This window comes from Leucopleurus acutus, assembly GCF_964270905.1.
Source record: "Leucopleurus acutus genome assembly, chromosome: 5".
Taxonomy (NCBI): Eukaryota; Metazoa; Chordata; class Mammalia; order Artiodactyla; family Delphinidae; genus Leucopleurus; species Leucopleurus acutus.
Window position 1 is genome coordinate 73,686,389 of NC_139147.1, and position 15,346 is coordinate 73,701,734.

At 44.8% G+C, this 15,346-nt stretch overlaps 1 protein-coding gene across 1 annotated transcript in view; it reads left to right on the forward strand.

The window, feature by feature from the left end:
- The window catches only part of XXYLT1 (xyloside xylosyltransferase 1), a gene marked incomplete at its 5' end in the record, with an annotated part of 190,369 nt that extends 186,763 nt beyond the window's left edge, over nt 1–3,606 (forward strand). Inside the window, one exon of the mRNA XM_082839794.1 lies at nt 1,999–3,606. Coding sequence (XP_082695920.1) covers nt 1,999–2,395 — 397 coding nt within the window. The 3' untranslated portion in view covers nt 2,396–3,606. The remainder of the gene's footprint in view (nt 1–1,998) is intronic.
- Between the last annotated feature and the right edge of the window lie 11,740 nt (nt 3,607–15,346).

The following is a 15,346-nucleotide window of genomic DNA, read 5'->3' on the forward strand; positions in this document are numbered from 1 at the left end:
TTTTTCAATGTACTGAGACTTGTTTTGTCCTCCAGCGTATGGTCTATCTTGGTGAATGTTCCATTTGCAGGAGAAAAGAATTAGAGAGTTCCACAGATGTCGACTAGGTCAAGTTGGTTGATAGCTTTATTCAGATCTTCCACATCCTTTGTCTAGTTGCTCTATCAGTTACTGAGAGCGGGGTAATAAAATTTCCAACTAGAATAGTGGAAAAAAAAAAAAAACAAAACCTCGCCTGGTTTGAGGGTCCCTCCTCTACCATGCTGTGGTAGCCCAGGTCTATTTGGTAGAATTTTAGCTGGTTTGCAACCTGTTCCTGAAATTAACTATTTGGAAGAAATATGGTAAAATGAACTAACAGTTGTCAAACGGCATTCTAACCCTGCTATGATCCCATCACTGCAGGCTTTAGTGGCTAGAAAGATCTAGCATCTCCGTTTGCTTTGGAAGCTTATTTTTGCCAAGGTTGTTATCACCAAGTAGGCACCAGAGCTCTGTTCCACTCACAGTCCAATTACGGTGAAATTCAGACAATGAACCTGTGTATTCCACTTGTAAGAATGTCCAAATGGAATGCTTTACCCTAGCCAGGAGCAAACTCTCGGCCCCCTTGTGATATGCGAGACCTCAAGGAAGCTTTCTCTATTCCCAGACCTGGAGAAATGTGTTGAACTGGAAAATGCATCAGGGTGGCCCACCCCGGGTCAGGCCTCTGGTTTTCTTTCCCCTGCACTGCCCACTTCACTGCACAGCTCCTCCCTGTCGTTGGTCGGGAAGCTGCTCTGTGGGAGGCCAGAGGGTGGCATTTCCAGGCCGGGGGCAGAGCTGGTTTTGCTATGCTGCATCCCCATCCTACGGACTCTAGGGAAGAGGCAAAGCTGGTAAAACAGGTGGGATGGAGCCTGATGCAGGACACGCCCCAGCCCACTCCTGCCCTTGCCCACGACAGAGGGTCCTCCGTCTTTCCTCCTTCCTCCAAGTCGAAGGCCACTCTGCTGTGACGGCATCTCTGCAGGAATGGAGCCTGGGTCTCTCTTTGCCCCTTCCTGTGCAGGAACTTGCTGTTAAAGAGGCTAGAGAACAGAATGGCTCATGCTCTAACCTTGTCACCCACGGGGAGGTTTCTGGATCTGACTTCCTGTCTCCAGATGGAAACATCTGGATAAAGGACCTAGGAGGGGCCCCTTGGCTCTAACATCCAGTGGACTTAGAGCAGATTTCTAAATCTGCCTAGAGAGAAACTGAAATTGAGTGGACCTGCTCTCTAAAATTGCTATAATTCTACTTGGCTGTCCCATAGCCACTTTCACTTGACCCACCGGTGGACCTGAGCTGTTTCAGAAATGCTAGGCATGGGGTTTTAATGAATGAGACTTGTTCTGAAGCAAAAAAATGATTTTGATTCAGCCTGTGTTTAGCTCCCTATGTCTTTACCTGATCACCATTCAGAACTGTTTCCCAACTTTTCTCTCTCCTCTCCTTTTCAAGATCACAGACAAAAACAAGGGGGTGGAAAGTTCCACCTAGATTGTTACTAACCTCAGAGGTGGACGCTGGAGCCGGATGCCTGGGTTGAGTCCCTGCTTGTGCTATTTGCTGATTGTGTGGCTTTGGGGAAGTCTCTGAACCTCTCTGTGCAGTTTCCTCAGGCGTGAGGTGACATATTGCCTCTGAGAACACCCGTCTCATAGGATGTAGTGCCTGGTGCTCACGAAGTCTGTACAGATGTGATTGATGGAGATGATGATGTCATCCTGAGGGTGGTGGGAAGAACGTGAGGCTTGGACTTGGGAGACTCAGACCGGCTCTGCCTCTTGCTGGCAGTGTGATACAGCTTCTGAGCCTCAGAATGTCTCAGTCCTTGTAGCTGTAAAACGAGTGAAAATGGAACCTCCCTCCTGGGTGGTTGTGAGGACCCAGAGGAACAGGACTGGCAGACTGTTCCCACACACACACACACACACGTCAGGCTAAATCTGTTCTCTTTCCCCTTCCCAGGCACACATTCTGGCAGTTCCGTCATGAGAACCCCAAGACCCGGGTCGGGGGCCCTCCCCCTGAGGGGCTCCCCGGCTTCAACAGCGGGGTGATGCTGCTCAACCTGGAGGCCATGCGCCAGTCCCCACTGTACGGCCGCCTGCTGGAGCCAGCACAGGTGCAGCAGCTGGCCGACAAGTACCACTTCCGGGGTCACCTCGGGGACCAGGACTTCTTCACCATGATAGGCATGGAGCACCCTGAGCTCTTCCACGTGCTGGACTGTACCTGGAACCGGCAGCTTTGCACCTGGTGGAGGGACCATGGCTACAGCGACGTCTTCGATGCCTACTTCCGGTGTGAGGGCCACGTCAGGATCTACCATGGGAATTGCAACACCCCTATCCCAGAGGCCTAGGCACCTCCTCGCCCGATCTGGGGAAGGAGAGGGGCGCCTCTCGGACAGGCCTGGGGCAGTGTCTGAACTCCTAGAGAGACACGGCAAGGACGTCCTTGTGATCAGGTGCTGCAGCTCTCCCAGCACGCATTGCTGTCCTGAAGCCATCCCATGACGACTGGACCCTTTGCCCCCACTGGTGCTCTGGACCCTCTGCCTCCAAGGACCAGGCGTCATGAAGGACAAACACATAGACCTCTTCCGGTGGGCTGGGAAGCGAGCATCTGAAAAGAAGGAAGAAAAACAAAACGGTGCCTCTTGCCTTCAGCCCCCAAAGAATGGAAATCCTTTTAAGAACTGGGCTTTCTTAGACCAAATATAAACTTATTTTAAATCGACAGGCGAGACAGAGCAAACAGTACTGCTGTAGCTCCCAGTGAGCTCTAAATGCGTGAGCCAGGGTTTTAACAACCAGCCCAGAGTTTAAGCATCCAAAGGAATGCTGGCCTTCCACACGCGCGTCCTAGGAGGCTGTGTGGTTAGTCTCACGATGCTCGTGGCGCCTGGTGGAGATGTAAAGATCCCACCTCTTTGGGGAGGGCCCTCAACAGCACCTGTGGCCCACGTAAGAAAACTGGTCTCATTATTTTAACCTTCACAGCATTTACCTCCCAACTGCATCACAGAACCTCATTATCCCTTATTCATCTGATCCAGCTCCAGGTGACCAGACTCTGCTCTGAAATCAAATCTGCCATCAAAGAGACTGGCCACCCGCAAGGACAGGTGATGGAATTGTCTGGATTGGGAAGACTCATTCCAAAGAGGAGCCCAGCAGTGCCCTAGTGTAACCGTGCAGCTTGGAAGGGGTGTCGCTCTTAGACTTATAAGCATTCTAGTCTCTTTATTTGGAAGAATCATCCGTGTGACTTTATCGCACCAGGTCAGACCCTATACCTTACAAGAAATTAGGCTGTCATTACTTGATTTCTGCTTTAATGAGTTCTCCTGTAAGTGAGCTACAAATACGAAGCCTCTATTGGTCCATTTTGTATAATCCACCTGGGGTCCTCGGGAAAGAAGTATTATTGGATTTTCATCTTATTTTAATTCAACTTCATTTATTTTATTTTTTTCCACCGTGAGTGAGAATAGCTAATAAATAATCTTTGAGAACACAATGATTTATGTTGTTTGCTCTCTGATCACAGTTTCCAGCTACCTGAAGGATCTGAATCAAGAGTGTGGTCAATGTCGTTCAGAGTCTGCCTCCCCACATGATTAAGCTAGTAAGTGTGCTCACAGTGGGTCTCTGGGGCCTAAGGGGGAACACATCTGAGAAGGTTATATTGGGCTCAAAATGGAGAATTATTTCATTTCAGGTATTGACAGGCCGGTCTAATTCTGGGAGCAAAACCCACCACCGCATCCCTTCTCATCTGCTTACCCCAACTGTCCGCCTACATCATCCCCTGATGAAACGGAACACACGTCTCTCCTAACTCTCAGCTCTGACAGAACAGGTCTGTCCGCTTAGGGACTTGATTTCCTATTTATTGCTACCAATTATTTTTTAGTGGTTTTTGAGAGACGGCAATCTTACTTACTTGCTTACTTACTTATTTATTGGCTGTGTTGGGTCTTTGTGGCTGCGTGCAGGCTTTCTCTGGTTGCAGCAAGTGAGGAGCTACTGTTGCAGTGCGCGGGCTTCTCATTGCGGTGGCTTCTCTTATTGCCGAGCATGGGCTCTGGGTGCACGGGCTTCAGTAGTTGTGGCTCGTGGGATCTAGAGCACAGGCTCAGTAGTTGTGGTGCATGGGCTCAGTTGCTCCGTGGCATGTGGGACCTTCCTGGACCAGGGATTGAACCTGTGTCCCCTGCACTGGCAGGCGGATTCTTAACCACTGCGCCACCAGGGAAGTCCAACTGCTACCAATTATTGAATGTCTGCTGTGTGCCTAGCATTGTGTTATGTGTGATAGTGACACACTATCACTGATACTTGTGAAAACCTCATTAAGGTAATTCAGATTCTAAAATTTATTGGAATAAAATAAGAGATGTGGACAGAGTCACTGTTTATCACAGTCTTCTTTATAATAGAAAAAAATTGGGAGCAACAAAATGCTGAATAGGGGAGTGGATAAATAATGTGTGTTACAGCTATATAATGGAATACTTTAGGCATTAAAAATCATATTTTTGGGTGGGAGGGGAAGATGGCGGAAGAGTAAGACGCGGAGATCACCGTCCTCCCCACAGATACACTAGAAATACATCTACACGTGGAACAACTCCTACAGAACACCTACTGAACGCTGGCAGAAGACCTCAGACCTCCCAAAAGGCAAGAAAGTCCCCACGTACCTGGGTAGGGCAAAAGAAAAAAGAAAAAACAGAGACAAAAGGATAGGGACGGGACCTGCACCAGTGGGAGGGAGCTGTGAAGGAGGAAAGGTTTCCACACACTAGGAAGCCCCTTTGCGGGCGGAGACTGCAGGTGGTGGAGGGGGGAAGCTTCGGAGCCTCAGAGGAGAGCACAGCGACGGGTGCGGAGGGCAAAGCGGAGAGATTCCGGCACAGAGGATCAGTGCCGACCAGCACTCACCAGCCCGGGCGGGCGGGGCTGGGAGCTGAGGCTCGGGCTTCAGTCGGTCGGAGCACAGGGAGAGGACTGGGGTTGGTGGCGTGAACACAGCCTGCAGGGGGTTAGTGCACCATGGCTAGCCGGGAGGGAGTCCGGGGAAAAGTCTGGACCTGCCAAAGAGGCAAGAGACTTTTTCTTCCCTCTTTGTTTCCTGGTGCGCGAGGAGAGGGGATTCAGAGCGCTGCTTAAGAGACGGGCGCTCCAGAGACGGGCGCAAGCTACGGCTAAAAGCGCGGACCCCAGAGACGGGCATGAGACAATAAGGCTGCTGCTGCCGCCACCAAGAAGCCTGTGTGCCAGCACAGGTCACTATCAACACCCCCCTTCCGGGGAGCCTGTGCAGACCGCCACTGCCAGGGTCCTGGGATCCAGGGACAACTTCCCCGGGAGAACACATGGTGCGCCTCAGGCTGGTGCAACGTCATGCTGGCCTCTGCTGCCGCAGGCTCACCCCGCACTCTGTACCTCTCCCTCCCCCCAGCCTGAGTGAGCCAGAGTCCCCGAAGCAGCTGCTTCTTTAACCCCGTCCTATCTGAGCGAAGAACAGACGCCCTGAGGCGACCTACATGCAGAGGCGGGGCCAAATCCAAAACTGAGCCCTGGGAGCTGTGAGAACAAAGAAGAGAAAGGGAAATCTCTCCCAGCAGCCTCAGAAGCACCGGATTAAAGCTCCACAATCAACTTGATGTACCCTGCATCTGTGGAATACATGAATAGACAACGAATCATCCCAAATTAAGGAGGTGGACTTTGAGAGCAAGATTTATTATTTTTTCCCCTTTTCCTCTTTTTGTGACTGTGTATGTGTATGCTTCTGTGTGACATTTTGTCTGTATAGCTTTGCTTCCACCATTTGTCCTAGGGTTCTATCCGTCCGTTTCTTTCTTTAAAAAAATTTTTTTTCTTAATAATTATTTTTTATTTTAATAACTTTATCTTATTTTATTTTATCTTCTTTCTTTCTTTCTTTCCTTCCTTCCTTCCCTCCTTCCTCCCTTCCTCCCTCCTTTCCTTCCTTCCTTCCTTTCTACTTTTTCTCCCTTTTATTCTGAGCTGTGTGGATGAAAGGCTCTTGGTGCTGCAGCCAGGACTCAGTTCTGTTCCTCTGAGGTGGGAGAGCCAAGTTCAGGACACGGGTCCACCAGAGACCTCCCAGCTCCACATAATATCAAACGGGGAAAATCTCCCAGAGATCTCCATCTCAACACCAGCACCCAGCTTCACTCAACGACCAGCAAGCTACAGTGCTGGACACCCTATGCCAAACAACTAGAAAGACAGGAACACAACCCCACCCATTAGCAGAGAGGCTGCCTAAAATCATAATAAGTCCACAGACACCCCAAAACACACCACCAGACGTGGACCTGCCCACCAGAAAGACAAGCTCCATCCCCATCCACTAGAACACAGGCACTAGTCCCCTCCACCAGGAAACCTACACAACCCACTGAAACAACTTTAGCCACTGGGGACAGACACCAGAAACAACGGGAACTACGAACCTGCAGCCTGCAACAAGGAGACCCCAAACACAGTAAGATAAGCAAAATGAGAAGACAGAAAAACACACAGCAGATGAAGGAGCAAGATAAAAACCCACCAGAACTAACAAATAAAGAGGAAATAGGCAGTCTGCCTGAAAAAGAATTCAGAATAATGATAGTAAAGATGATCCAAAATCTAGGAAATAGAATACAGAAAATGCAAGAAACATTTAACAAGGACCTAGAAGAACGAAGGATGAAACAAGCAACGATGAACAACACAATAAATGAAATTACAGATACTTTAGATGGGATCAATAGCAGAGGCAGAAGAACGGATAAGTGACCTGGAAGATAATATAGTGGAAATAACTACTGCAGAGCAGAATAAAGAAAAAAGAATGAAAAGAACTGAGGACAGTCTCAGAGACCTCTGGGACAACATTAAACGCACGAACATTCGAATTATAGGGGTTCCAGAAGAAGAGAAAAAGAAAGGGACTGAGAAAATATTTGAAGAGATTATAGTTGAAAACTTCTCTAATATGGGAAAGGAAATAGTTAATCAAGTCCAGGAAGCACAGAGAGTCCCATACAGGATAAATCCAAGGAGAAATACGCAAAGACACATATTAATCAAACTGTCAAAAATTAAATACAAAGAAAACACATTAAAAGCAGCAAGAGAAAAACAACAAATAACACACAAAGGAATCCCCATAAGGTTAACAGCTGATCTTTCAGCAGAAACTCTGCAAGCCACAAGGGACTGGCAGGACATATTTAAAGTGATGAGGGACAAAAAACTGCAACCAAGATTACTCTATCCAGCAAGGATCTCATTCAGATTTGATGGAGAAATTAAAACCTTTAAGACAAGCAAAAGCTGAGAGAGTTCAGCACCACCAAACCAGCTTTATAACAACTGCTAAAGGAACTTCTCTAGGCAAGAAACACAAGAGAAGGAAAAGACCTACAATAACGAACCCAAAACAATTAAGCAAATGGGAATAGGAACATACATATCGATAATTACCTTGAATGTAAATGGACTAAATGCTCCCACCAAAAGACACAGACTGGCTGAATGGATACAAAAACAAGACCCATATATTTGCTGTCTACAAGAGACCCACTTCAGACCTAGAGACACATACAGACTGAAGGTAAGGGGATGGAAAAAGATATTCCATGCAAATGGAAACCAAAAGAAAGCTGGAGTAGCAATTCTCATATCAGACGAAAGAGACTTTAAAATAAAGACTATTAGAAGAGACAAAGAAGGACACTACATAATGATCAAGGGATCAATCCAAGAAGAAGATATAACAATTGTAAATATTTATGCACCCAACATAGGAGCACCTCAATACATAAGGCAAATACTAACAGCCATAAAAGGGGAAATCAACAGTAACACAATCATAGTAGGGGACTTTAACACCCCACTTTCACCAATGGACAGATCATCCAAGATGAAAATAAATAAGGAAACACAAGCTTTAAATGATACATTAAACAAGATGGACTTAATTGATATTTATAGGACATTCCATCCAAAAACAACAGAATACACATTTTTCTCAAGTGTTCATGGAACATTCTCCAGGATAGATCATATCCTGGGTCATAAATCAAGTCTTGGTAAATTTAAGAAAATTGAAATTGTATCAATATCTTTTCCGACCACAACGCTATGAGACTAGATATCAATTACAGGAAAAGATATGTCAAAAATACAAACACATGGAGGCTAAACAATACACTACTTAATAACGAAGTGATCACTGAAGGAATCAAAGAGGAAATCAAAAAATACCTAGAAACAAATGAAAATGGAGACACGACGACCCAAAATCTATGGGATGCAGCAAAAGCAGTTCTAAGAGGGAGGTTTATAACAATACAATCCTACCTTAAGAAACAGGAAACATCTCGAATAAACAACCTAACCTTGCACCTAAAGCAATTAGAGAAAGAAGAACAAAAAAAACCCAACGTTAACAGAAGGAAAGAAATCATAAAAATCAGATCAGAAATAAATGAAAAAGAAATGAAGGAAACGATAGCAAAGATCAATAAAACTAAAAGGTGGTTCTTTGAGAAGATAAACAGAATGGATAAACCATTAGCCAAACTCATCAAGAAAAAAAGGGAGAAGACTCAAATCAATAGAATTAGAAATGAAAAAGGAGAAGTAACAACTGACACTGCAGAAAGACAAAAGATCATGAGAGATTACTACAAGCAGCTCTATGCCAATAAAATGGACAACCTGGAAGAAATGGACAAATTCTTAGAAATGCACAACCTGCTGAGACTGAACCAGGAAGAAATAGAAAATATGAACAGACCAATCACAAGCACTGAAATTGAAACTGTGATTAAAAATCTTCCAACAAACAAAAGCCCAGGACCAGATGGCTTCACAGATGAATTCTATCAAACATTTAGAGAAGAGCTAACACCTATCCTTCTCAAACTCTTCCAAAATACAGCAGAGGGAGGAACACTCCCAAACTCATTCTACGAGGCCACCATCACTCTGATACCAAAACCAGACAAGGATGTCACAAAGAAAGAAACCGACAGGCCAATATCACTGATGAACATAGATGCAAAAATCCTCAACAAAATACTAGCAAACAGAATCCAACAGCACATTAAAAGGATCATACACCATGATCAAGTGGGGTTTATTCTAGGAATGCAAGGATTCTTCAATATACGCAAATCAATCAACGTGATACACCATATTAACAAATTGAAGGAGAAAAACCATATGATGATCTCAATAGATGCAGAGAAAGCTTTCGACAGAATTCAACACCCATTTATGATAAAAACCCTGCAGAAAGTAGGCAAAGAAGGAACTTTCCTCAACATAATAAAGGCCATATATGACAAACCCACAGCCAACATCATCCTCAATGGTGAAAAACTGAAAGCATTTCCACTAAGATCAGGAGCAAGACAAGGTTGCCCACTCTCACCACTCTTATTCAACATAGTTTTGGAAGTTTTAGCCACAGTAATCAGAGAAGAAAAGGAAATAAAAGGAATCCAAATCAGAAAAGAAGAAGTAAAGCTGTCACTGTTTGCAGATGACATGATACTATACATAGAGAATCCTAAAGATGCTACCAGAAACTACTAGAGCTAATCAATGAATTTGGTAAAGTAGCAGGATACAAAATTAATGCACAGAAATCTCTGACCTTCCTATACACTAATGATGAAAAATCTGAAAGTGAAATCAAGAAAACACTCCCATTTACCATTGCAACAAAAAGAATAAAATATCTAGGAATAAACCTACCTAAGGAGACGAAAGAACTGTATGCAGAAAATTATAAGACACTTTTGAAAGAAATTAAAGATGATACAAATAGATGGAGAGATATACCATGTTCTTGGATTGGAAGAATCAACATTGTGAAAATGACTCTACTACCCAAAGCAATCTACAGATTCAATGCAATCCCTATCAAACTACCACTGGCATTTTTCACAGAACTAGAACAAAAAATTTCACAATTTGTATGGAAACACAAAAGACCCCGAATAGCCAAAGCAATCTTGAGAACAAAAAACGGAACTAGAGGAATCAGGCTCCCTGACTTCAGACTATACTACAAAGCTACTGTAATCAAGACAGTATGGTACTGGCACAAAAACAGAAATATAGATCAATGGAACAGGATAGAAAGCCCAGAGATACACCCACGCACATATGGTCACCTTATCTTTGATAAAGGAGGCAGGAATGTACAGTGGAGAAAGGATAGCCTCTTCAATAAGTGGTGCTGGGAAAACTGGACAGGTACATGTAAAAGTATGAGATTAGATCACTCCCTAACACCATACACAAAAATAAGCTCAAAATGGATTAAAGACCTAAATGTAAGGCCAGAAACTATCAAACTCTTAGAGGAAAACACAGGCAGAACACTCTATGACATAAATCACAGCAAGGTTCTTTTTGACCCACCTCCTAGAGAAATGGAAATAAAAACAAAAATAAACAAATGGGACCTAATGAAACTTCAAAGCTTTTGCACAGCAAAGGAAACCATAAACAAGACCAAAGACAACCCTCAGAATGGGAGAAAATATTTGCAAATGAACTGACAAAGGACAAATCAACTGACAAAGGATTAATCTCCAGAATTTTAAGGAGCTCATGCAGCTCAATAAGAAAAATACAAACAACCCAATCCAAAAATGGGCAGAAGACCTCAATAGACATTTCTCCAAAGAAGATATACAGACTGCCAACAAACACATGAAAGAATGCTCAACATCATTAACCATTAGAGAAATGCAAATCAAAACTACAATGAGATATCATCTCACACTGGTCAGAATGGCCATCATCAAAAAATCTAGAAACAATAAATTGGAGAGGGTGTGGAGAAAAGGGAACACTCTTGCACTGCTGGTGGGAATGTGAATTGGTACAGCCACTACGGAAAACAGTATGGAGGTTCCTTAAAAAACTACAAGTAGAACTACCATATGACCCAGCAGTCCCACTACTGGGCATATACCCTGAAAAACCATAATTCAAAGAGTCATGTACCAAAATGTTCATTGCAGCTCTATTTACAATAGCCCGGAGATGGAAACAACCTGTGTCCATCATCAGATGAATGGATAAAGAAGATGTGGCATGTATATACAATGTAATATTACTCAGCCATAAAAGGAAACGAAATTGAGCTATTTGTAATGAGGTGGATGGTCCTAGAGTCTGTCATACAGAGTGAAGTAAGTCAGAAAGAGAAAGACAAATACCGTATGCTAACACATATATATGGAATTTAAGAAAGCAAAAACTGTCATGAAGAACCTAGGGGTAAGACAGGAATAAAGACACAGACCTACTAGAGAATGGACTTGAGGATATGGGGAGGGGGAAGGGTAAGCTGTGACAAAGCGAGAGAGTGGCATGGACATGTGTACACTACCAAACGTAAAATAGATAGCTAGTGGGAAGCAGCCGCATAGCACAGGGAGATCAGCTCAGTGCTTTGTGACCTAGAGGGGTGTGATAGGGATGGTGGGAGGGAGCCGCAAGAGGGAAGAGATATGGGAATATATGTATAACTGATTCCCTTTGTTATAAAGCAGAAACTAACACACCATTGTAAAGCAATTATACTCCAATAAAGATGTAAAAGAAAAGTCATAGTTTTGACAAATGCCTTGGAAAATGCTTATAATATGCTATTCAGTAACGAATGCAAAATACAAGATTATATGCATAGTATGATCCTAATTTTATTTTTTAAATTATGTATATGTGTATGTAAATATATAAAGAGACAGAAAGCTTGCCTGTTCCGCTGTATTTCATTAGTTTAACTCCTAAAAATAATCATGTGTTTCAAACACCACATTAAAAAAACCAATTATTTTAACGGGGAAAAAAGTGAGTGAAACACTGGAGCATTTTAGACTCACAATAGCAAAGGTATTTTTCCTGCAATAATTTCAGTAGTTACAGTATTTCTTTAGCTATGAATGAATTTTGTCATTACAAGGAAAAAGCAATAAACTGATTGATCAAAATGGGCAAAAGCCAAACAGTAGGTGACCTTTGAGGTCACCTACTCAGGAGTTTCCCCCTTCTCTGTCACAAGTAACCTTGACCTTACAACTCCATGGTGAACAGCAAAATAACTCAACAGGAAACCCAGCCAGACTAACAAAGCCATCATGTGCTCCTGTGCTTTTCCACAAGCAACTTTTTGACAAATCCTGGAAGGCTGGTTCCTGATTGGGATCCTGTTATAATCAATGCAACACAAACATAATTAATTGTGCTGTGTGAGTGGAACATATGCCTGTAGTATGAATTGAACAGAAATCCAAAAAGAGAACCTTTCTGGGTAGTAGGATTAAGTGCTTTTTAATTTTCATCTGTATTTACTTCTATATTTTCCATAGTGAAAACTACTTTTAAAGATAAACAATAAAGGCTATAAAATTCTAGCCAACCCGCTTTCCCTCCGATTACAGGTAAGCATCATCCCAGCCACTTTACAGCTCACAGTTGGCCATGGTTACCATCATCGATAAGAAAACATAATCTTGGTTAAATAGGCTCTGGGTTTTCAACTTTCCCTATGGATGCCCTAGTTCTCCACATAAAAAGGACCTAATAATAGCATCTCTAGACTGCTTTCATTTCTGATACCGTCATCTTTTGTGTGTACACAAATGGCCTTTGGAAGGCTTGCGGCCTCGTTGAAGAGATTTATTCTTGTATATGTGTCAAAACCAAACTACAGCATCCCCCTTTCCATAACATCTCATCAAGCTAAGGAGTGACGTGCTGGTTCAGTGGGCCCAACGTAGGATACCCCGGGGGCTCACGGGCTAAGGGGGCAAGTGCAGCCGTGACTTGGCACGTTTTAACCAAAGGCCAAACCTCTACTTATCCTAAGACCTGATCTCAGCATGGAGCCCCGAGGTTGGGCTGAACATGGAGTTTGGCAGGGCGAGCAGAGATTTCTGAGTAAGCAAGGTGGTACCACAGAGAGAACCTCTCACCTGAGACAGGCCTGGCTTTGAGTCCACGTTCTGCCCTCACTACCTGGGCAATCTTGGACAAGCAAGATCACCTCTTTCCTCATTTCTAGACACAAGTAACGAGAACTCCTTCAAGGCAGTGTTGTCGGAAGCAAAGAGTTGTGTAAGGGCTTGGTAGGCTGAGAAATAACACACAGATGCAAGGGAATTCTTAGAGTTACTACTGAAAACACTGTTTTAAAATAATAAATGAGCCATTTGGGGCACATTAAATGTCATCCCTAAACTCACTGGATGACCAGACACTCGCCTGTCGGCTGTCTGAGTTTTTGTTAGCCATGCCACTCTGCAGAGGCCTGGGTGTGCCCAGGAGGTTGGGGGTCCTTGGGTAAACCCTCACCCCTCTCTAGGATCAGTTTCTTCATTTGTGAAAACAAGGGGATACGTGGACTGGCCTAGATCTCCAAGCAGCCCCCCGCCCTGGCTCTGTTGGAAGTAACATGTTTTTCTGCATCCATTGGGGTGCACATGGCAGGGAGTTGAAATCAAATGCAGAACCTTCAGACTTTCACTCACCAGTCACCAACTTGGAATTTATGACCGTTCAAATGGAAACTCACTCAAAGTGTACTGTTAGCACACTCCCTTCCCCTCAAACAGGATAGGCAAAGTGAGGAATACAGACAAACGGGGGGGCTGGGAGTGGTATTTTAAAATCGAGAGAGAACCAAAAATCTTGTCTGAGCTTTCAGCTTATGTGACCAGCCCGAGTGCCTCCCAGGCGAGCTGCTTGACAGATGGACCCACACCACCATGGGTCTCACCCTGGGGAGGCCTGAGCCTTGAGTCCCCCAGCCAGTAGAGATGCCCTGCAGGACACATTGAGCGGACTGGCCAGTCACTCCCTAAGGTGCTTGTACAGATCAAAAACACTTCCGGCGTGAAGGCTTCTTTAACTGGGGCTGGCTCAGCTCCCAGAGTGTCTCCAGGTGTACCCGCATTCTGAGGGAGACCTGTCTGCTCCATGCAGACCCTGCAGCCTCGCGAGCACCCCACATTCTCAGCGCCTTCGAGGCCAGCTGCTATCTCCAGCCCCCCTTCCCTGATGGGAGGACTGGGGCAAATCCTCTGAACCCCGCTCCCTGTACACAGGCCTGAGCAGGACCATGCAACACAGAGCAGAGCCTGGGGTGTTTCTGGCCCTGGTGTGGAGTCCCTCTGGGTGCCAAAACTGAGTCAAGAAGGAAGATAACATGAACAGACTGATCACTAGAAGTGAAATCGAATCTGTAATTTAAAAAAAAAAAAAAACGAACTCCCTGCAAACCGAAGTCCAGGACCCGATGGCTTCACTGGGGAATTATACCAAACATACAAAGAACTTATACTGATCCTTCTCAAACTCCTCCAAAAGACTGAGGAGGAGGGAACATTCCCAAAGTTATTCTACGAAGCTACTATCGCCCTGCTACAAAACCAGACAGAGACACTACAAAAAAACACAAAATTATAGGCCAATATCTTTGATGAATATAGATGCAAAAATCCTCAACAAAATTTGAGCAAACTGAAGCCAACAACACATAGAAAGGATCATACACCATGATCTCGTCGGATTCATTCCAGGGTTGCAAGGATGGTTCAATATATTCAAATCAATCCCTATGATAGACCACATCAACAAAAGGAAAGACAAGAACCACATCCAAGCTGCCCCAGGTAGAACGCAGTGTTCCCCCATTATGTCATCCTGCCCTCTCTCAGGAAGGCCTCCTCTGTCACATCCCAGGCAGCCAGGAAGCTGTAACGCTCTAACCCTCATCCAACCTGGGCCTGGCACTTCCCAAAGCACAGAATGCTTTTACCCACAGCACGAAGCTGGGCTAAGAGCTCCTGCTAGATGTGTGGAGAGCTTCTGTGCTTGAAGGCGCGCTGTCAGAGATGTAAGTAATCCTCTTTTGTTAGCAACAATCTGAGCCCTAAAGTGGCAGAGATGTCGATAATCTTCCAAGGCTAAGTGAACACATGCTTTGAAAAATGTAAGTCCTAGGGCTTCCCTGGTGGCGCAGTGGTTGAGAGTCCACCTGCCGATGCAGGGGACACGGGTTCGTGTCCCGGTCCTGAGCCCGTGAGCCATGGCCACTGAGCCTGCGCATCCGGAGCCTGTGCTCCGTGACGGGAGAGGCCACAGCAGTGAGAGGCCCGTGTACCGCAAAAAAAAAAAAAAAAAAGAGGTAAGTCCCTGTTCACAGTCACAGGCAGCTTCAGTGTCAACTTGGGTCCATCTCATCCTGTCCCACC